The sequence below is a fragment of the Stomoxys calcitrans genome, chromosome 3 (genome assembly GCF_963082655.1).
Source record: "Stomoxys calcitrans chromosome 3, idStoCalc2.1, whole genome shotgun sequence".
Lineage (NCBI taxonomy): Eukaryota > Metazoa > Arthropoda > Insecta > Diptera > Muscidae > Stomoxys > Stomoxys calcitrans.
In genome coordinates, this window is record NC_081554.1 from 47814492 (window position 1) to 47837999 (window position 23508).

The following is a 23508-nucleotide window of genomic DNA, read 5'->3' on the forward strand; positions in this document are numbered from 1 at the left end:
AAGCAATACTGCAAAATTTTCTATGAAAAACATCGCAAAAACCAATATTTAGTGAGCGTAAAAATTCAAAGTCGTTTTCAAGGCCTAAAACGCTGTAACTCGTTCATTTTTTCGAATTTCGAAAATTTTAAAGCATTCCGCAGTTCGAAATTCGAAGACGATTCGTAAAATAAACAGAAATACTAAAAAATTGACATATTATTTTTTGGATTTTTTTTCGCAAAGGTTAACCCCTTACGAAAATTTTCAATTTTTGATGCGAAAAATTTTTTCGAGTTGAGTATACAGCATTGAAGATTATGGCAAAAAAATCGGTTTAGTGCAACTCCTATGTTTTTTGTTCATAAAACAAGCTCAACATCGCATAATTTATATCCGAAAAATGCTAAAAAAATCAAGACTAGCTTGAAATTGCCGCAACCTTCTTAGTTTTGCGAACTTTACACTTTTTTGGACACCGTTGGATTTGTGAAGAAAATCTCTTTCCATAGGTGTGCTGGATGAAGCAATACTGCAAAATTTTCTATGAAAAACATCGCAAAAACCAATATTTAGTGAGCGTAAAAATTCAAAGTCGTTTTCAAGGCCTAAAACGCTGTAACTCGTTAATTTTTTCGAATTTCGAAAATTTTAAAGCATTCCGCAGTTCGAAATTCGAAGACGATTCGTAAAATAAACAGAAATACTAAAAAATTGACATATTATTTTTTTGGATTTTTTTTCGCAAAGGTTAACCCCTTATGAAAATTTTCAATTTTTGATGCGAAAAAATCTTTCGAGTTGAGTATACAGTATTGAAGATTATGGCAAAAAATTCGGTTTAGTGCAACTCCTATGTTTTTTGTTCAAAAACCAAGCTCAAAATCGCATAATTGATATCCGAAAAATGCTAAAAAAAATCAAGACTAGCTTGAAATTGCCGCAACTTTCTTAGTTTTGCGAACTTCACACTTTTTCGGACACCGTTGGATTTGTGAAGAAAATCTCTTTCCATAGGTGTGCTGGATGAAGCAATACTGCAAACTTTTCTATGAAAAACATCGCAAAAACCAATATTAAGTGAGCGTAAAAATTCAAAGTCGTTTTCAAGGCCTAAAACGCTGTAACTCGTTAATTTTTTCGAATTTCGAAAATTTTAAAGCATTCCGCAGTTCGAAATTCGAAGACGATTCGTAAAATAAACAGAAATACTAAAAAATTGACATATTATTTTTTTGGATTTTTTTTCGCAAAGGTTAACCCCTTATGAAAATTTTCAATTTTTGATGCGAAAAAATCTTTCGAGTTGAGTATACAGTATTGAAGATTATGGCAAAAAATTCGGTTTAGTGCAACTCCTATGTTTTTTGTTCAAAAACCAAGCTCAAAATCGCATAATTGATATCCGAAAAATGCTAAAAAAAATCAAGACTAGCTTGAAATTGCCGCAACTTTCTTAGTTTTGCGAACTTCACACTTTTTCGGACACCGTTGGATTTGTGAAGAAAATCTCTTTCCATAGGTGTGCTGGATGAAGCAATACTGCAAACTTTTCTATGAAAAACATCGCAAAAACCAATATTAAGTGAGCGTAAAAATTCAAAGTCGTTTTCAAGGCCTAAAACGCTGTAACTCGTTCATTTTTTCGAATTTCGAAAATTTTAAAGCATTCCGCAGTTCGAAATTCGAAGACGATTCGTGAAATAAACAAAAATACTAAAAAATTGACATATTATTTTTTTGGATTTTTTTTCGCAAAGGTTAACCCCTTATGAAAATTTTCAATTTTTGATGCGAAACAATCTTTCGAGTTGAGTATGCAGTATTGAAGATTATGGCAAAAAATTCGGTTTAGTGCAACTTCTATGTTTTTTGTTCAAAAAACAAGCTCAAAATCGCATAATTGATATCCGAAAAATGCTAAAAAAAAATCAAGACTAGCTTGAAATTGCCGCAACTTTCTTAGTTTTGCGAACTTCACACTTTTTCGGACACCGTTGGATTTTTTTTCGCAAAGGTTAACCCCTTACGAAAATTTTCAATTTTTGATGCGAAAAATTTTTTCGAGTTGAGTATACAGCATTGAAGATTATGGCAAAAAAATCGGTTTAGTGCAACTCCTATGTTTTTTGTTCATAAAACAAGCTCAACATCGCATAATTTATATCCGAAAAATGCTAAAAAAATCAAGACTAGCTTGAAATTGCCGCAACCTTCTTAGTTTTGCGAACTTTACACTTTTTTGGACACCGTTGGATTTGTGAAGAAAATCTCTTTCCATAGGTGTGCTGGATGAAGCAATACTGTAAAGTATTCTATGAAAAACATCGCAAAAACCAATATTTAGTGAGCGTAAAAATTCAAAGTCGTTTTCAAGGCCTAAAACGCTGTAACTCGTTCATTTTTTCGAATTTCGAAAATTTTAAAGCATTCCGCAGTTCGAAATTCGAAGACGATTCGTGAAATAAACAAAAATACTAAAAAATTGACATATTATTTTTTTGGATTTTTTTTCGCAAAGGTTAACCCCTTATGAAAATTTTCAATTTTTGATGCGAAAAAATTTTTCGAGTTGAGTATACAGTATTGAAGATTATGGCAAAAAATTCGGTTTAGTGCAACTTCTATGTTTTTTGTTCAAAAAACAAGCTCAAAATCGCATAATTGATATCCGAAAAATGCTAAAAAAAATCAAGACTAGCTTGAAATTGCCGCAACTTTCTTAGTTTTGCGAACTTCACACTTTTTCGGACACCGTTGGATTTTTTTTCGCAAAGGTTAACCCCTTACGAAAATTTTCAATTTTTGATGCGAAAAAATTTTTCGAGTTGAGTATACAGTATTGAAGATTATGGCAAAAAATTCGGTTTAGTGCAACTCCTATGTTTTTTGTTCAAAAAAAAAGCTCAAAATCGCATAATTGATATCCGAAAAATGCTAAAAAAATCAAGACTAGCTTGAAATTGCCGCAACTTTCTTAGTTTTGCGAACTTCACACTTTTTCGGACACCGTTGGATTTGTGAAGAAAATCTCTTTCCATAGGTGTGCTGGATGAAGCAATACTGTAAAGTATTCTATGAAAAACATCGCAAAAACCAATATTTAGTGAGCGTAAAAATTCAAAGTCGTTTTCAAGGCCTAAAACGCTGTAACTCGTTCATTTTTTCGAATTTCGAAAATTTTAAAGCATTCCGCAGTTCGAAATTCGAAGACGATTCGTGAAATAAACAAAAATACTAAAAAATTGACATATTATTTTTTTGGATTTTTTTTCGCAAAGGTTAACCCCTTATGAAAATTTTCAATTTTTGATGCGAAAAAATTTTTCGAGTTGAGTATACAGTATTGAAGATTATGGCAAAAAATTCGGTTTAGTGCAACTCCTATGTTTTTTGTTCAAAAAAAAAGCTCAAAATCGCATAATTGATATCCGAAAAATGCTAAAAAAATCAAGACTAGCTTGAAATTGCCGCAACTTTCTTAGTTTTGCGAACTTCACACTTTTTCAGACACCGTTGGATTTGTGAAGAAAATCTCTTTCCATAGGTGTGCTGGATGAAGCAATACTGCAAAATTTTCTATGAAAAACATCGCAAAAACCAATATTTAGTGAGCGTAAAAATTCAAAGTCGTTTTCAAGGCCTTAAACGCTGTAACTCGTTAATTTTTTTAAAGCATTCCGCAGTTCGAAATTCGAAGACGATTCGTAAAATAAACAAAAATACTAAAAAATTTACATTTTATTTTTTTGGATTTTTTTCGCAAAGGTTAACACCTTATGAAAATTTTCAATTTTTGATGCGAAAAAATTTTTCGAGTTGAGTATACAGTATTGAAGATTATGGCGAAAAATTCGGTTAAGTGCAACTCCTATGTTTTTTGTTCAAAAAACAAGCTCAAAATCGCATAATTCATATCCGAAAATGCTAAAAAAATCAAGACTAGCTTGAAATTGCCGCAACTTTCTTAGTTTTGCGAACTTCACACTTTTTCGGACACCGTTGGATTTGTGAAGAAAATCTCTTTCCATAGGTGTGCTTCATGAAGCAATACTGTAAAGTATTCTATGAAAAACATCGCAAAAACCTAAATTTTTTGGGCGTAAAAATTCAAAGTCGTTTTCAAGGCCTAAAACGCTGTAACTCGTTCATTTTTTCGAATTTCGAAAATTTTAAAGCATTCCGCAGTTCGAAATTCGAAGACGATTCGTAAACTAAACAGAAATACTAAAAAATTTACATATTATTTTTTTGGAATATGGACATAAAATGGACATATTATTTTTTTGGATTTTTTTTCGCAAAGGTTAACCCCTTACGAAAATTTTCAATTTTTGATGCGAAAAAATTTTTCGAGTTGAGTATACAGTATTGAAGATTATGGCAAAAAATTCGGTTTAGTGCAACTCCTATGTTTTTTGTTCAAAAAACAAGCTCAAAATCGCATAATTGATATCCGAAAAATGCTAAAAAAAATCAAGACTAGCTTGAAATTGCCGCAACATTCTTAGTTTTGCGAACTTCACACTTTTTCGGACACCGTTGGATTTGTGAAGAAAATCTCTTTCCATAGGTGTGCTGGATGAAGCAATACTGCAAAATTTTCTATGAAAAACATCGCAAAAACCAATATTTAGTGAGCGTAAAAATTCAAAGTCGTTTTCAAGGCCTTAAACGCTGTAACTCGTTCATTTTTTCGAATTTCGAAAATTTTAAAGCATTCCGCAGTTCGAAATTCGAAGACGATTCGTAAAATAAACAAAAATACTAAAAAATTGACATTTTATTTTTTTGGATTTTTTTTTCGCAAAGGTTAACCCCTTATGAAAATTTTCAATTCAAAGTCGTTTTCAAGGCCTAAAACGCTGTAACTCGTTCATTTTTTCGAATTTCGAAAATTTTAAAGCATTCCGCAGTTCGAAATTCGAAGACGATTCGTAAAATAAACAGAAATACTAAAAAATTGACATATTATTTTTTTGGATTTTTTTTCGATTTTTTGGATTTTCAATTTTTGATGCGAAAAAATTTTTCGAGTTGAGTATACAGTATTGAAGATTATGGCAAAAAATTCGGTTTAGTGCAACTCCTATGTTTTTTGTTCAAAAAACAAGCTCAAAATCGCATAATTGATATCCGAAAAATGCTAAAAAATTCAAGACTAGCTTGAAATTGCCGCAACTTTCTTAGTTTTGCGAACACTCACTTTTTCGGACACCGTTGGATTTGTGAAGAAAATCTCTTTCCATAGGTGCGCCGGATGAAGCAATACTGTAAATTATTCTATGAAAAACATCGCAAAACCCGAAATTTTTTGGGCGTAAAATTTCAAAGTCGTTTTCAAGGCCTAAAACGATGTAACTCGTTCATTTTTTCGAATTTCGAAAATCTTAAAGCATTCCTCAGTTCGAAATTCGAAGACGATTCGTAAAATAAACAGAAATACTAAAAAATTGACATATTTTTTTTTTGCATTTTTTTTTCGCAAAGGTTAACCCCTTATGAAAATTTTTAATTTTTGATGCGAAAAAATTTTTCGAGTTGAGTATACAGTATTGAAGATTATGGCAAAAAATTCGGTTTAGTGCAACTCCTATGTTTTTTGTTCAAAAAACAAGCTCAAAATCGCATAATTGATATCCGAAAAATGCTAAAAAAATCAAGACTAGCTTGAAATTGCTGTAACTTCCATACTATTGCGAACTTCAAAATTCTGAGAACATCGATAGATTCGTGAAGAAAATCTCTTTCCGTAGTGGTACTGGATAAAGCAATACCTTTTTCTATTTCCTTGAAAATCTTCCGTGATGATCAAGACCGGCACGTTACCGTGAATGGGAAACTGGGCCTTAATTCGTGACTCCATCAGAAAACCATTTAAAATCGAAATTTCACTTGGAAAACTTAAAATGGCTTTATCTGCTAAACTATGCGTCTTAGAGGGAAATGGGTCTTAATTCTTGAATTTATCAAAAATTATTGTATAACAACGATAACACACTATTTTTGGCCCCAATCGGGTCATATAGACTTGGAGGACATGTGGTTCAAACAGGAGGGCGCCACAAGCCTTACAGCGAATGTCACAATCAATTTATTGCAAACCAAGTTTGGAGAACGTGTTATCTGGTCCAGTCGATTGCCCGCCTCGGTCGTATAATTGGACACCGTTAGACTATTTCCTGAGGTGCTACACCGAGTCTATGGTCTATGCATGACATAAGTACCAGATAGTGTACCGTAAACAGCTGAATACAATTTTTTCTCGCGAATTGCACAATCTGCCAATCAGTTTTGGTTGAGTGTGTGTATTATATTGGGTTGCCCAAAAAGTAAGTGCGGATTTTTCATATAGTCGGCGTTGACAAATTTTTTCACAGCTTGTGACTCTGTAATTGCATTCTTTCTTCTGTCAGTTATCAGCTATTACTTTTAGCTTGCTTTAGAAAAAAAGTGTAAAAAAAGTATATTTGATTAAAGTTCAATCTAAGTTTTATTAAAAATGCATTTACTTTCTTTTAAAAAATCCGCAATTACTTTTTGGGCAACCCATAGTTTAGAACCATAGTACATACAAACAATCAAAATGGTGCGAACTAGTTACAAACACAATCACTGATTTTGACAGATAGTGCACTCAATATTTTGTTGTTGCACAACTGCCACTATCTGTAATAAATATATCTTGGGTCTATGCAAGTAGCAGCTGCTCAACCACAAGATATTGTGTGCACTATCTTTCAGAATCAGTGATAAGTGCAACTCTGATTTTGTGCTTATTACTCGTTCCCGACATTTTTCGTTGCTTGTGTGTATTATGGTTTTTAAATATTGTAAAATGCTCACACACAGTCGAACGTTATGAAATCTCGTTAACAGATAATGTACTCAGCGAGAAAAGATTGTACTCAGCTGTTGGCTGTACACTACCTGGGTTAATTTGGCTTGGTCCATGCCAACAAGCCAGTGACGATTGTTGAACTTCGTACGAATTTTGAACGAGAAATTGCAGTATCGGCCGATTTATGCTTGAATACCGTCGAAAATTGGATTCAGCGCCTGGACGTACTTTCACAGAAATAAAAAATTTCATTGATATCCACAACCGCTTTTGTTTTTTTTAATTTTTTGTAGCGCTCTTATTGAAAATTCCGATATTTGCACACATTAATTATTATTTATTGCCTGTCAGTTTTTTCTTCTTCATAATATATTGGTGCACACTTTTAGGCAGTTTGATTTAGTTTGATAGGATCATGTCTTAACTTACTTTGTAACAAACACATACAATACGTTAAGATACATTATTTCAATTGCGGCTTTTGGATGCCAGATGTCGTTAGTAAGAATAGTCCCCATCTTTCAGGTCAGGTGGTGGAGGGTCTAAAAATAAAAATTGGAAGACTTATATCTATCACACTATAAGAGATATCCCCATACATGAGTAATAATAAATAACAAGCTTTTTAATTGATTACATATAGAGCTTTTTATTTTATTTTTTGTTATATATTATAAATAAATTTATATATACTATTACATAAATCATACCATGCTACAATGTAATCATCATTATTCGAAGAATACAAAAATGTAAAATACAAAAGACACAATTTATAATTGAAACCCCACAGTAGTTATCGTTTGCATTTTCAATCTTTGTGTAGATCGCTGTTTGGAGACGGGTTAAGTAGATAATTTCGTAGCCCGTGGCTTTGTTATCGCAGAATCCCATCACAATGTACTTTACTTCAGTTGTTATGCCGCAGCTATGTACAGAGGAAGTTTCCGTTTCCTGGACTGCAAATAAGCAGGAAAAAAAACGAGGAGATGTGTGAGTGCAGATCTTTGATTAGTGCAACGTTGCATAACATACCTGGAATATGCTTACACCGTAGGGTGTTTTTCAGGCATTGAGTAAATTATCTTTTGCCCATTTGCACCACTTAGCAAATCGAACGGCATATACACAACTCCTGCGAAGATATCATTGATTTTATCTGGTTTCGACGCATGTAATACGACAACATGTGAATTCTCCAGACCAACTGTCGGACAGTCAACTGTTGAATGAAAAAAAAACACAATTTCTGATAAGTGATGTCCTTATGAAATGTTAAATGACAACTTACCTGTTAAGGCCAAAACAGAATGAGATTTGGTTTTGAGCGTCGTGTTGCAAAAATGCAACTCTGCATACAAATTCCACAAAAGCAACGCAGAAAGGTTAAACAGTTATCAACTTTGACGCTTGAAACTGGGCGTCATTCGGTTGCCACACTTCTGTTAGCGGTGAAAGTAAGTTTATCGGATATTTTTGGTGAATGTTTTGGAGTATTTGTTTTGACCAGTTAGACATGGAATGTTTTTGATGCTGGAGAGGTGGATCTTAAAGGTGATAGTGAAGAGGTTGATAGAGAAGAAGGGGAGTGCAGCAGGTGGGGGACATAGGACTGTGTGATTAGTATATATTTGTCGGTGGCCCGTGCTGGACGAGAGGCTAGGTTGAGGAAGGAGTTGGTGGAGTTGTTGTCCAGTGAGAGTGGTGGGGAGGATGGCAAACGCCTGAAGCTGGGTTCGCCTGGAATGACGGGGCTTTGACTCTGAGGAAGGTAGAGCGAGAGAGTAGGGGTCGCAGGCGGGTGTTTGCTTCCCTGGGGAAGCAAGGGGTCACTGTTGGGGAGATGAAGGAGGTGACCCCGGTGGAGACGGTGCATGAGGCAGGTGTTAGTGGCGCTGTGCATAGGAGGGTTATTCAGTACGCTGAACAATATGAGGAGCTCCTCATACGTCTTGTGCTGGATAACAAGGCGTTGAAGGGGAAGTTGTATGTGTATGACGCGATGGCTGCTCGCGGCGTGTTGGTGGGTGAAGGTAGCGTGGGTGGGCGTACGGCTGTTTCGCAGTCGGTGCCTGTTGCCCCCGTTATCAAACACGCTCCGGCACGTTTGTTGCCCCCGCTGCCCCCGTCGGTGGAGACGTGGTCGGTGGTGGTGAAAGGCAAGCGGAAGGCGGTGACAACTTCTGCGGAGGTCGTCAAGAAGGTAGTAGGGGAGGTGGGCCCCACACTTGGTGTAAGGGTTCACGGGGTCCGTCTGACTCGTCATGGCGGTGCGGTTATCCGCACACCCTCGGTTGCTAAGAGGGACCGCATAAAGGTGAAGTTCGCGGAGATGGAATTGGAGGTGGAGTTCCGCGAGAAGCTGGGCTACAAGGTGGTGGTGAGGGGATTGCATGCTATCATAACTCCTGATGAGTTCATGGCAGAGCTGTACTCCCTCAACTTGAAGGTGTCGATTAGCGAGGACGTTTTCCGTCGGTCAGTACGATTGGCTTCTGCGCCTTGGAAGCCTGAGGACGGCGATTCAACGTCACCCTGAAGTGTACTCCGAGGGTGGCGGATAAGTTGTGTGAGGAGAGGGCGTATGTGTAGTGGTTCCGCTTCACCGCCCATATGCAGGATGCGGTCTTCACATGCCGCCGTTGCATAAGTTTCGACCATAGGATACGGGATTGCCGCGTGAAGGGTGATGTCTGTCGGCGTTGCGGATTGGGCGGATATATGGCTTCGGCATGTTCGAACCCCGTTTATTGCAGGAATTGTTCGTTTATGGGGTTGCCGGGGGATCACATGATGATCTCACCGGCCTGTTCGATATATGCTCGTTTGGCGGCTAGGGCGAACGCTAGGCATTAAAGATCCTCATGGGGATCAAATTGTATTAATATAATTGGTTTGATTGGCGGTCAAGCTGGTACAGGAACCGTATGTAGTCGATGGTAGTGTTGTAGGATTGCTGTGGGGTTTGCGAGTCTTTACTAACAGCGGGGGAGACTGCGATAATTGTAGATAACAGCGACATTGACTGTACGGGAGTCTGCATTTGTGCTGAAGGGCGGTGGGGTAAGATATTCTAGGCTACCATCTATTGTAGGTTTAGCGCCGACAATCTTGGATATGGATACAGTGCTACTACTAGCGAGTAGCAATCTGCTCATCCTAAGTCTAGACGTCAACGCAATCTCCTCGATGTGGTTCTCGAAAATGACCCAGCACTCGCTTGATCATGAGAATCGACTTGACTTTGAATGACGTCCGTGTATCGAGCATGCCGAGCGAGAAGTATAACTATGATGGGCCTTCAGGCGTTAGATACATTGATGTTACGGCAGCAAAAGGAGCGGCATTTACTGCTTACCAGATGGAGGGTTTGTGACGAATAAAGCTCAAGTGAACATAATCCAATTAAAATTCTGGTCGTTTTCAGGGATCGACGGACTCGGATTATGACTGAACGATCCAGGTGCTGGAGAGATCGAGACGTGAACTGGGACTTGTATGTTGAAAGTTTTAGGGGGACTGCATCAGCATTGTCTTTAGATGACTTTAGGGTACTGACCGTAGATGACCAAATTGCTAAGGTAGACGAGTGAATGAGCCGGAAACAATGCGACGGAACGTCAGGCGTCTGAGAAAGCGATTCCATAGGACAAGAAGTTTCAATGCTGATGATCTTGTCTCACGCCGAATCGACTATCATAGCAATTTGAGGACATACAACTGTTGATTATGAATAAGGAAGATCACTTTAGGAGATTTGTACAGGACAAACGAGATGATCCATATGAAAAACCTTTCTGGAAATCAATGAGTGCAAACTCAACTCAATTGTTGAGTGCAAAGAATTGTGGTTGGTCACGGTGTAACATTACTTTTTGTAATTTTTAACATAAATAAGCGAAATAAAATTAGATTCAAATTATTTTCAATGGTTTTTGTTTTTGGTTCATTAAGGGGTGGAATAATCAATAACGGTTTGGTACTAAAGCCAACAACGGTCTGGTGCAAAAACCAATAGCAGATTGCTATTAAAACCAATACCAGTGCGGTAATAAGGCTAGTACCAAAGGGTATTAATCATTTTATGTTTCATCCATGCCATACGGTATTGTTTTTTTACCAAACGGTGTTGCTTTACTATCAATACCGTATGGTATTGATATGATCATGTTTGGTATCAACTTTTCTCTGGATGTGGGATTCTAAATGATCATTGCTCACACAACTTAACCAAGGCACAAACGGAAGGGAACGGGCTGAAGGCGCCTTCACCGTTCATATGAAAGAAATAAGAAATACATTTTTGGGAAAGGACCGGTGGCCGAAATATATGGTCCCACATTTGGATATCCGATTCGTATTCTTCTCCCAAATACCTCTATTTGAACCCCTTTATTATTATTAGCTCTGAAAATATATATCATATTGAAGTTCTACTCTTAAATAACCCCATATTGCAATGGTCAACAAATACGTCCTTTTGGGTGGTGTAATAGGGATGGGGAGGCCCCCCAAACACTTGGTCACACATTTGGATATTACAATAGATTCGTATTCTACACTCAAATACCGTTTATGTGAGCGCCATATTGCCATGGTAAGTAAAATAGTCCTGTTTGGGGAGGGGGTAAATCCAAACCAATCGACAAACAAACAAATTGATTTTTCTTATATATAAGAATAATAAGATAAAATTTTACGTACAAGGTGATTTGATAACAAAAAACCTCACGCACAAAATGGGTTTAAATTTTTTATTTCAGCATTTTGGGCAATTTTTTGAAGTCACTGTAAGCAGTTATGTTGGTCGGAGATTCATATTTTTTTCAGTGTGTTTGAGCTTATTTCATTGTATTTTCCTTTACATCTCTTTGGGCATGATGATCCATTCTTTGAGAATTCTTAACTTTTAGGAACCACAACATACCATTAAAAAGCACCCCATACCCATTATGTTGCCTTCATCAGTATTTATGGCCATTAAAATATGTTGAGGGTGTGAAGGCTTTCCGACAACCAAAATATGTGAAAATTCCCCTAGCAAAGGATGGGGTTATACTAATTTCGTCATTTCGTTTGTAACATCTCGAAATATTCGCCTAAGACCCCATAAAGTCGATCTATCCATGTCCGTCTGCCGAAAGCACGTTAACTTTCGAAGGAGATCTTGGATCTTAACTTCTTGAGCCACTAGAGGGCGCAATTCTTATCCGATTTGGTTGAAATTTTGTTCGGGGTGTTTTGCTATTACTTCCAATAACTGTACTTATATAAATCGAACTTGGATCTTGATTTCTTAAGCTACTAGATGGCGCAATTGTTGTTCGAGTTGGCTGAAATTTAGCATGAAGTGTTTTGTTTTAACTTCCAACAACTGTGTCAAGTATGGTCTAAGTCGGTGCATTACCTGATATAGCTCCCATATGAACCGGTCTCGGATCTTGACTTCTTGAGCCGCTAAAGGGCGCAATTATTACCCGATTTGGATAAAATTTTGCATAAAGGGTTTTGTTATGACTTCCAACAACGTTGCCATGGATGGTCTGAATTGGTTCATAACCTGATATATGTAGCTCCCATATTAACCGATGTCCCGATTTTATTTCTTGAGCCCATAGAGGGCGCAATTCTTATCCGATTTTGCTGAATTTTGTGCACAATAAACCTCCACTTTTGTCTCCAACTGCCAAATCAAGTGCAATAGCAAAGCAATTCTTATCCATTATTCTTTGTTTGCCTATAAAGAGATATCGGACAAAGAACTTGGCAAATGCGATCCATGGTGGAGGTAATATAAGATTCGGCCCGGCCGAATTTAGATCGCTTTTACTTGTTTTTTATGTTTTGTAGCGGCTACCAAATTATTTTTCATTATATTTTATAATTTTTTTTCATTTAATATCAGCATTTAAATTTAATCACTTATTGCTTTCAAAGTTACAACTTAACTGAAATTGTTTATGGCATCGATAAGATATTGCACTGTGTTAATGCATACTAGATTCGCGAAATCGTCAGGTATTGCGTTCAAGTACGTGAGAAAATTGCAACTACTGTAAGAAATTGTAAACAATATTACGGCAGCTTTGCTCGTCTGTCCATTCGTTTGACTGTTTCGTTGAGGTTTTAAGCTTTTTACACTACAAGTGCTACAGTTGTGGTGGCGGGCATTATGACTTTGGACTTTAGTTTGTAACCCTGAAAAGTAGGGTTGTAACCCCGTTTTTGATACCCTCTTTTTATTGTAGGACTTCCAACAACCTAGGTAGTCATTCGATTAATAAGATCATGAAGTTGTGTAATAATTGCGTATACAACTTTAGAAATCTGTCCCCTTCAGTAAAGAAAGTACCAAATAGTACCAATAATGACAGTACATCGGAAAATTCATTAAGTCGCACAATATGTACTGTCAAGGTATAAAAGAGTCCCAATTTTGATCGCTTTAGTTCAATTCGAAAAAAAATTAAAATTGTGTATGTTTTATTACATAAATGTACGATTTTGGAAAGAAAATATCTGGTCGACCAAAATTTATAGTCAAGGTGTAGCTGTATCCCAATTTTTAGAGCTTAACGTCACTCTGTGTTCTGTGTGTTGTTCTTTCAGACAAAGAAGCGCTTGGAAAGACAAAGAAGTCCTTGCGACTGGCTATAGGGAGGCAGAAAAATATCAGCAGAATGTCCAAAATGGTATGTCAAGGATACAAAAACCCTTGGGCATTATAGAAAGCTACCGCAAAAACTGGAAAAACGCGAAGAAGTAGAAGCAGGTATGCAGGCCAAGAACAGCAGAGATAATAAAGCCGAAAGAAGGGCACAGTTATGCAGACGTGCCTAGGGACCTCAGGCGAAACGCGAAAGCGGAGGTAGTCACCATCCGCTCCGTCCAGAAAACAAAAATGGGTGCGATTCTCCTCGTGATGGCCAGAGATGGAAATAAGGAAGTGTTCTGCGAGTCCCTCAAGGGTACCCTCAAGAAGGCTGCAGTTATGCAGGACCTAAGACCAAAGGCGACGATAGAGATCTGCGACCTGGACTCCCTCTCTACCGCCGAAGAGATCATTTATGCAGTTATCAAGGAAACGGGAACAACAGATGAGGAAATGACTATGCAGCTTACTGCACTTAATTCCAGAGATCAGAGGAGGGTCTTCGTCTCCCAACCAGCTAGCTGCGCCAACGAGTTGCTGAAGACCAGCAAGTTCTTGATTGGAATGACAAATTGTGGGCTGACACACCGGGAAGAGAGAAAACGCCGCTGGAATGCCAGTTATGATGGAATACTTCGAACAGAAATGCCAGACGGAACCTTTCTACAATAGTATGATATGCTGACGACATCGCTACAGTCATCAAAGCAAGAGGCACGGAAGACTGAAAGCAAAAGATTGGCGGGACTCTCCGGTTTGCAACTTGCAGAAAACGGAGTTGCTACTCCTAACGAGTAAAAATATTCCAGTGGCAGTGGATATTAACATAGACGACATACTGGTGAAGACAAAGGGATCGGTCATCTAGGGATCCGACTAGATACAAAGCTGACCTATGCAGAGCAAATACGGCATGCGACAACAAAGGCGGAGAGGATGACGGCGCAACTCAACCGACTTATGGCAAACATAGATGGGCCTCTCCCGAGCAAGCGCAGACTTCTAATGGAGACATGCACTAGCATCCTCCTCTATGAAAGTGAAATAAGGGACCAGACACTGCAGACAGCATGCCGAGTGAAATCCCTGTTCTCTGTACAGAGGACGGCGGCTCCGAGGGTCATATCATCCCACTGTGGACAGTGGCGGAGTCCGCAGCCCTCGTAATAGCCGGAATGGTTCTGGGAGACCTACAGGCCATGGAGCAAGCCAGGCTCTACACCGCGAAGTGCAACAGCCAGAGCGGACAGGGTTATATTGAAACCGATCATACGAGAGAAGACTATCGAGAGATGGCAATAAAAGTGAACGAATGAGAATCGGGCCAGATGGAAGCGATGTCTAATACCCGATGTGAAGAAATAGTAAGCACAGCGGCGTCAACTATTGCGTCACACGGCTGTTGACAGGTCATGGTAATTTCCGGATATACCTGCATAGAATGGGCAAATGCTTCTCGAACAAGTGCATTTATGAGGACCTAGAAGTTGCAGACAATGTGGAACACACACTCTTTCACTGGGTGCGCTGTGTTGAAAGACGCAGGGTATTGGAAACTGCGGTTGGTGACATTTCGCCTGAGGCAATAGTTCAGAATACGCCGGAAGACGAGAGGAAGTGCAAGGCGGTGATTAGATACGCCGAACAAGTACTGTGTGGGAAGATGGTAGACCTGGACGCAACGTTGTGAGTATACATGCGGAGGTCTGGTCGCAGACATAATGACGATGATATGGATAATCACCAGATATGGGGTCCACCTCGAAAAAATACGAAAGCGGTTCCGAGGTAGAATTAATGCCCAGGGGTGATACAGGGAGAGTTAGGCCGGCATTAGACGAGCGACGTACTCATCACAGCGTAAAGCAGTTTCCCATCTTGACCGGAAAAAACAACTCCACTACTTTTGAGGCCTTTTTATGTTTAACGAAGATTGAGTATCGTTCTTTCCCAAAACCAATTTCCTTACCATCAACTGTATTTTATACATATAATGTACAAAGTTAAATATGTATAATACTAATATTTAAGATAGAAGTTTCTTAAAATCAAGTAAAATATCGTTCAACAAAAGAAACGGTTTCCTTAAATTTTGGAAAATTATTACTACTAAATTTAATTTCAACATTTCACTGATGAACAGGGGATACTTCTCTCATATCAATATGAGTGCATTCCGATTAAAGTTTAAGCTAAATAATAAGGGGCCTCCTTGCTTATGCCCAGTCCTAAAGGCGTGCCGCATAGCGACACCACTTGGTAGAGAAGATTCAACATGGTAGGATACCTCAAAAATGTAGCCAGCATTAGTAAGGGGATAACCACCGCTGAGAATTTTTTCGATGTTTATGCCGGAATTTGAACCTAGGCGGACATGCTAACTTCTGCGCCAGGGTGACCCCCAATTTTGGAAAATTGGGCATCTTTAAATGCTGTGTTTCATATTTTTTCGCTAAAGGTATGCACACCACACCGTTCAAACTCGGCTATAAAAAGACTTCCCTTATCATTGTAATAGAAATTGAACCAGTTGGCACTTGAGAAATCTCCCAGTTATTTATTAATGGTACGTTTTGGGAAAACATTTGAATTCGGAACGAAATTTAACTAGAATCAATAATTTAGAGAGTTTTGACCGTTCGATGCATTCTCTTACTATATATTAGGTATCCTGTAAAAGAACATCACCTTGAATAATATAACAACTTTTCCTGTAGGGTATCAAAAAGCCAACTATTGATTGATAGTTTCTCACATATTAATTAGAAACGCTTCGAAAATATCAGATTTGAAAAAAGTCTAAGAGAGAAAAAACTTTTAAAATGCTTTTTCATACCTGGCTCAACAGTCAGTGGATTGAAAACAATGCCAGTTGAATTCGTTCGTTTCATTTGGTTTGGAGTGTTTTTTTTTGTAGTTACCTACCTCATGAGTACATTTTACGTCACTTTAAAGGGGGTAAGTAGTTTCGATATATTTTCTTGCAGTTGTAGATGGGAAGAGAACTTCGCAAGTAACAATATATTTGGCATCAAGGAGCTGAAACACACTAAAATGAGTTGAAGAAATGAATTTTTAGCAGCTATATTTAGCTAAATTTGAGAAGTGGATAGAAGTGAAACAAATGTCTTTAAGAAAACTTGGAATACGATTAACTGGATATTAGCAAATGGTACGGGGTCGTATAGGAGAATATTCAAAGTTGATGACCTCTGTCCTATAAATCAATGTTTGACACAAACAATTCTAAAAAAGATATAAAAATCTATAAAGAACATAAAGTAATTCTTCTTGGCCGTCGCACAGTGGGATAGAAAAAAAAAAATAGTAGAAATAAGTCTGCCATATGTGAATGGATAAAGGTATATTTACCAAATTTAATACGGTTATAGCTGAGGTGTTATCTAGACTATGTACACTCTAGAAGGCCTGGGCCCATTGTTGGGCTTTCGAAGTAGTTTACCTCGCTCTACAAAATTTTGTTCGGGCTACCAGAAGCGGATTTATTGTCCGATTTAAATTTTTTTTATTTGCTACAAAGAGCTGAGGTGTTATCTAGACTATAGCGCACAACAAGCCGATCACTGGCTTAGGTGAATGTCCATGGTGGCTTGGGGCGGATTAATATCTGTACCCTCTTTTCAACCTAACCTAACATATCTAGTCTATCTGCATTTCAGCGCTCTAGAATGCCCGGGGCCCATTAAAAGTAGTTTATCTTGGTCCTACAAAATTTTGTTCGGGCTACCAATAGCGCATTTATGGTCCGATCTTCAAAATTTTAATCTGCTAGCAAGTGCTCAAATACACGATTTTTTGAGCGGCATATCTTTTATAGCGTCCAAAAATTCGAACTATATATTTTTATTTTTTTTTTTTGAATTTTTTGCAGTCTGGTATCTTAATTTGTTGCTTGTGATAGCATTTCCTAACCGATTTTCAATATCAGAAAAATCTAAGTGAGTTTGAAATTCTTGTAACATTCTTAGTTTTGCAATCTTCAAAATCCTGACACACATAGTTGGATTTGCGAAGAAAATCTCTTTCCATAGTGTTGCTGGATGAAGCAATACTGAAAAGTTTTCTATGAAAAACATCGCAAAAACCAATATTTTTTGGGCGTAAAAATTCAAAGCCGTTTTCAAGGCCTAAAACGATATAGCTCGTTAATTTTTGCGAATTTCGAAAATTTTGAAGCATCCCGCAGTTCGAAATTCGAAGCCGATTCGTCAAATAAACAGAAATACTAAAAAATTTAAATATTATTTTTTTTTTAATTTTTTTTATCAAAAAATTTTCAATTTTTGACGCGAAAAAATTTTTGGAGTTGAGTATACAGTATTGAAGATTTTGGCAAAAAATTCGGTTAAGTGCAAATCTTATTTTTTTCTTCAAAAAACAAGCTCAATATTGCATAATTGATATCCGAAAAATGCTAAAAATTATCAAGGTGAGCTTGAAATTGCTGTAACTTCCTTACTTTTGCGAAATTAAAAATTCTGAGAACACTATTGGATTTGTGAAGAAAATCTCCTATTCCGCAATGGTGCTGGATGAAGCAATACTCTTTCCTATTTCCTTGAAAATTTAAGAGTATAATAAAAAGAAATAATTAAAATTTCACATTTAATTACTTGCATTTTTTAGCTAATGTTACCCCCTTATGAGAATTTTAAATTTTTGAACAAATTTTTCGAGTTGAGTATACAGTATTGATGATTATGACAATAAATTCGGTTAAGTGCAACTCCTTTGATTTTCCTTTAAAATCTCATAATTGATACCCGAAAAATGCTAAAAAACCTAAATTTGTTTGAATTTGCTGTAACTTCCTTTTGAGAACATCAAAATTCTTAGGAAGAAAATCTCTTTCCGTAGTGGTGCTGGATGGAGAAAAACTCTTTTCTATTTCCTTGAAAGGTGTCTTGTTTGAACCGTTGAGTGGGCGGACGTTTTATTATTTCGCTCCGCAAGAATTTTTGTGTAAGTCCCTCAATGATAGCTACGATAGACGATGATGATCTGCCTTTGTTTCCAGTGGAGCGGCAGATCTAGAGCCTGGGAGTAGGCTTAGAATTGGCTCCAAAGACCCAACAGTTGCGGTGGTGATAAAAGGCAGTAGCATGTTGTCTGATACTGAAAATACTACTGGTGGAGCGGCTGCTCCAGGCTCCACCAGCCGACAGACAACTGGTCAGCAGGGGGTTTTGACGAAGACACCTTGTTCGAGTCTTAAGGACAAGGCCACACCTATTCTATCTTCACCGGCCTTCCCCGGCAAACCAACACGCTCCTTAAGAAGTTGGAATAATAGAAGACACATCGCTCTCAATTTTATTGAGGGGTTTGGTGCGAATGATCCTAAGACTCTCACTAATAGGGAAAGAGGCTCCCTAAATTGGGCTCGGGGATTCTCTGCAGGCTACCCCAAAGATACACGTCTAGATTCGGAAACTGCACCGCAGTCAGACAAAAGACTGCGGTCACCTGGAGGGCATCCCATGCCTAAAAGAACTAGGGCGAACAATAGTAAGATGGGTCCAAGAACCTTTGCTAATGTCACTAGGGACAGTTTGGTGGTGGCAGTTGTCGACAAGGCAGAAGAACAGGTCTGCATACCTAGGAGTAATTGGAGTGGGATAGTCAAAGGACTGTCGTCAGTATACTCCGATGTCCTTGCGGAATTTCCGGGGTCTCCTCCAGTTTGTGACGATGCAGGCTGGTATACGGGACCGATAGAGACTATTTGCCTTCAGGTGTCAACGCTCAATTGAAATGTATTGTAAAAAATATTGGTGAGATCTGGCCAGGTGCAGCACTAGATTTAGTCAAGAAGGAAGATATTCCTTCTCTTGGATACCAAGGATTCCCTTAGATCCTGAATCCATACTTGGAAGACTATGGAAATGTAATCCAAATCTTTCAACCACCGATTGGAAGTTTGATACATTGCGTGAGGCTGATGGTGACGGGAGACATGCAGTATTCGTACTGAATTCCGGAGATGCCGCCTTCAAACTTTAAGTTGCTGGCTAAAGCCTATTTGTGGTAAGTGATGCTTATCACAGATATGCACATCACAGATATGGGGAAGTTCAGATATCAACGAAAGGGGTGAGCTGCCTATCGTATATATTACAGTTGCTATCTAGCGATTTGTAATAGACGAAATAAAGCGACCTTTATTAGAAGAAATAGACATCGTTACATTAGTTTCAGCCTTGGAGAGGATGCTGCAGAAGTGTTCGGCTAAACTGAAGAAAGACGGATTGGAATAAATTTCGGCACATATTCTTCACGAATATCCCCTCGAGACTGAAAAGGAAGTGGAAAATGCGGAGCATATAGTCATGATGATCAAGCGTATCACGAAGGATTTTAATGACTCCTTTATGTCAGCATGTCTTAAAGCCAAGTCAAGGGGCAAAAATCGACAGTCATGGTGGAAAACTTTCAGAAAACTCTTCAACAGAGCAATAGCCACAAGGTCACCACATGATTAGGACGTCTGTAAGGCTGAGCTAAGAAAATACAAGGGCGAGCTAAAAAAACGTTCAGAACAAGTCCTGGGTTGAATTCTGCAGCTCCATTGAAGATTTATCTGAGGCTTCTAAGGCAAGAAAGATCCGGTCCTCGGAGTCCTTGGAGTTTTTAGGCACTAAAACTACCATAAGAATGTTTATTAATATCTTACTTACCTAAGACGCATTACGGCAGGCTTGGGATATGTAGATCTGAAAAAATGGGTCAGCAGGGGAACACCTAAAAAAGATGTACTGTGTCTTTTACTTTGAAATATAGCCACGGATGTTAGGGATCATGTTAAACGACTATGTGCACAATTTCAGCCAATTCGTATAATAATTGGAGCTTCCAGGGATTTGGACTGTACTGGACACGTTTGTTGAAAGTAGTAACATAACACTACCAAATCGGATAGCAATTGCAGCTTCCAGGGGTTAATGTCCGCCTATGATGCTGAACGCCTGGGTTCGAATCCTGGCGAGACCATCAGAAAAATTTTCAGTGGTGGTTTTCCCCTCCTAATGCTGGCAACATTTGTGAGGTACTATGCCATGTAAAACTCCTCTCCAAAGAGGTGGCGCACTGCGGCACGCCGTTCGGACTCGGCTATATAAAGGAGGCCCCTTATCATTGAAATTAAACTTGAATAGGACTGCACTCATTGATATGTGAGCAGTTTGCCCCTGTTAATGGAATGTTCATGGGCAAAATTTGCAATTTGCATTTTGCTTCCAGGGGTTTAATATCTAAAATCGGGAGATGGGTTTATATGGGAGCTATATCAGGTTAAACACCGATTTGAAGCATACAAGGCACGATTATTGAAAGCCGCAGCAGGACAATACTTGCAAAATTTCAGCCCAATCGCATAATCATTGCGACTCCAAAGGCTCAAGAAATCAAGTCGAAGGACTACTTTATATGGGAGCTATATCCAAATTTGAACCGATATGGCCAATCGAATCCTCAACGACCTACATCAACAAGAAGTATATGCGCAAAATTTTAAGCGGATAATTTCATTCGTTCGACAGACGTTCATAGCTAGATGGACTTAGAATGTCAAGACGATCAAGAATATTTAAACTTTATGGGGTAACAGATCAATATTTCGAGGTATTACAAACGGAATGAGTAGATTAGTATACTCTCCATTCTGTGGTGGTGGTTATAGTTAAGTTAAGGAATATCCTCATTCCTTTTGGTACTTTTTGAAGGAATTTTAAAGTATCTTTACATTGGCTTTATTCAGACATGGTCGGAAATTTATCGATTTGGCATGAGTTCAAGGATTTGAATAAAGTTTTTGCTATAGATGTCAGCTTTGTATGTCTAAACATGGGCCGGTTTGTCCATACAAGGCATGCATGTCGATTGTTGTTAAGCGTCTTACTTTAAGCTGCAGTTGGCCATTAAAATCAAATCATTACAAATTCCAAGTTTTATTTTCCAAAATAACTTAGAAGAGCTGGTATAAGAGAAGAATCTCTTCACACATTTTTAAGCGAATAAATTCACCTCAACTAGAAAAATCTCTTAAAACATTTTTTAAAAATAAACCTCAAAGTATGTTGACCTGTAGATCAGAGTATCTTATTTGCACTGATGCTCTTATTATAGATTTTACAGAAAAAATAAAAATTTACCACAAAAGTAAGAGATAGTAAGGGTTGCCCTTTTCGGAAATTCAAGTATTTTGCTAATTTAATTTGTCAATAAAATGTAAAAATGTGACTTGTGTTAAAAACATGCTACGATCAATCTGGTAGGGCAATATTGCTGCTGTATCCAAATATGACCCGAAATGGAGCTTATTCGATACAATTGTGCCAAAAACACAACCCAAAATCAAAGGTGGACCGGTGGGAACAATATAGGTATCAAAAGAGAGATATTGGAGAGTAGAATACGAATATGGTATTAAAATTGGCCGTTCATTTTAATATGGGGCTCAAATGAAAGGTATTCGGGAGTAGATTTCGAATCTGGCATACAAAATCAGATCGAAGTATAGGGGGTCACGCCAAACCTTAAAAACGCCATTAGACCCGTATAGTCATACTATATGATACTTGGCTGAACCGATTTTTTTAAAATGTTCATAGTTTGTGTACGTTTGTTTGGAAGTAAACATAGGCTATATAATTTTTAGATATCGGATGGAGGCGGACCCTCCCCCTAACCCCAAAAACTCCACCCATATCCGAAAGTGGTCCGATGGGCACAGTAAGGGTATCAAATGAAAGGTATTGGAGACCAGAAAACGAATATGATATTAAAATTTGGGTCCTAGTACCTAGAGGCCCCCAACCCAAAAACAAAACAAAATAAGCAGATATATATGAAGTTCACGTCAATATGGGACTCAAATGAAAAGTATGAGCCAGTAGATTACAAATATGGCATAAAACATTAGGTTCAAGTAATGGGAGGTCGCCCATCCCCAAATACCCCCAAATGGGCATAATAGCCGATCAAGGCTATATGGGACTCAAATGAAAGGTATTAGGGAGTAGATTACGAATATGACATTAAAATTTGCGTTCAAGTCTAGGTGGCGCCTTTCCTCCTAAAGATACGTCACATGGGTTATTTGACCCATTATGACAATATGGGATTCAAATGAAAGGCATTTGAGAGTAGAAAACGAATTTGATATCCAATTTTGGAGCCAAGTGTTTTGGAGTACGCCCTAAAGCACTCCCTAAACTGAACTTCATTTCCGTTGGGAATAAAGAACGAATTTGATATCCATATTTGAGTCGAAATGTCTGAGGTGCCATCTCTCCCCTAATGAGAACATTACCCTAAGGAAGAACATTACCGCCAGGAACCGAGAAGGGGCAAATTCTCACACATCAATGAGTGCTTTCCGATTCTAGTTTAAACTCAATGATAAGGGACCTTTTTTTTATAGCCGAGTCCGAACGGCATTCCGCAGTGCGACAACTCTTTTGGGAAAATTTTTTAAATGACCATGCAAGGCATTGTACCTCGCAAATGTCGCCAACATTAAGAGGGGATAAACACCGCTTTGTCCGATGTTCTCGCCAGGTTTTGAACGCGTTCAGCGTCATAGCCTACAATGGCACGAATTCCATATCCGCATTCAGGGCGAAGTGTCCCCAACCTAAAAAGATATAAGAGAGTTAAAGAAGGTGCAGCGGAGCGGGCCCGGTTCGGCTATGACAACAAATGGCAACACTGCCAGAGAACACAACTGTGCTAAGAAAAACAAACCACACGCAACAACAATCGAAAGTGAAAAAATGTTTTTTTCTACAATACAATTACACATAAAAAAAAAAAAAAAACACAAATCCAACATAACAAATTATTGAAGCCCATGATGAGTGCCTCAATCAAAATACAACGAGCTAGCGAGCGTCAACTTGGATGTCGAACAAAACCACCAAACAGTAGCCGAATACCCACCATCGAATCGAGTAAAATCTAAAAAAGTGTTTGTTTGAACGCATCGTTAACGAATAATCAAAACCAAAAACAACAA

At 38.1% G+C, this 23508-nt stretch overlaps 1 protein-coding gene and 2 long non-coding RNA genes across 3 annotated transcripts in view; 1 reads left to right on the forward strand and 2 right to left on the reverse strand.

The window, feature by feature from the left end:
- The window catches only part of LOC106082765 (uncharacterized), a 95193-nt gene that overhangs the window by 7204 nt on the left and 64481 nt on the right, over positions 1 to 23508 (reverse strand). The window contains exon 3 of the long non-coding RNA XR_001220541.2: positions 16398 to 16521. This is a non-coding gene — a long non-coding RNA (uncharacterized LOC106082765). The remainder of the gene's footprint in view (positions 1 to 16397; positions 16522 to 23508) is intronic.
- On the reverse strand, positions 7535 to 10649 carry LOC106082764 (uncharacterized). The gene is made up of 3 exons (XR_001220540.2): positions 8112 to 10649; positions 7856 to 8042; positions 7535 to 7779 (listed from the first exon to the last, which is right to left on the reverse strand). It is a non-coding gene; the product is annotated as an uncharacterized LOC106082764 (long non-coding RNA).
- Positions 16348 to 23508, forward strand: part of LOC106082761 (galectin-4) — a 53275-nt gene continuing 46114 nt past the window's right edge. The window contains exon 1 of the mRNA XM_013245490.2: positions 16348 to 16430. Coding sequence (XP_013100944.1) covers positions 16401 to 16430 — 30 coding nt within the window. The 5' untranslated portion in view covers positions 16348 to 16400. The remainder of the gene's footprint in view (positions 16431 to 23508) is intronic.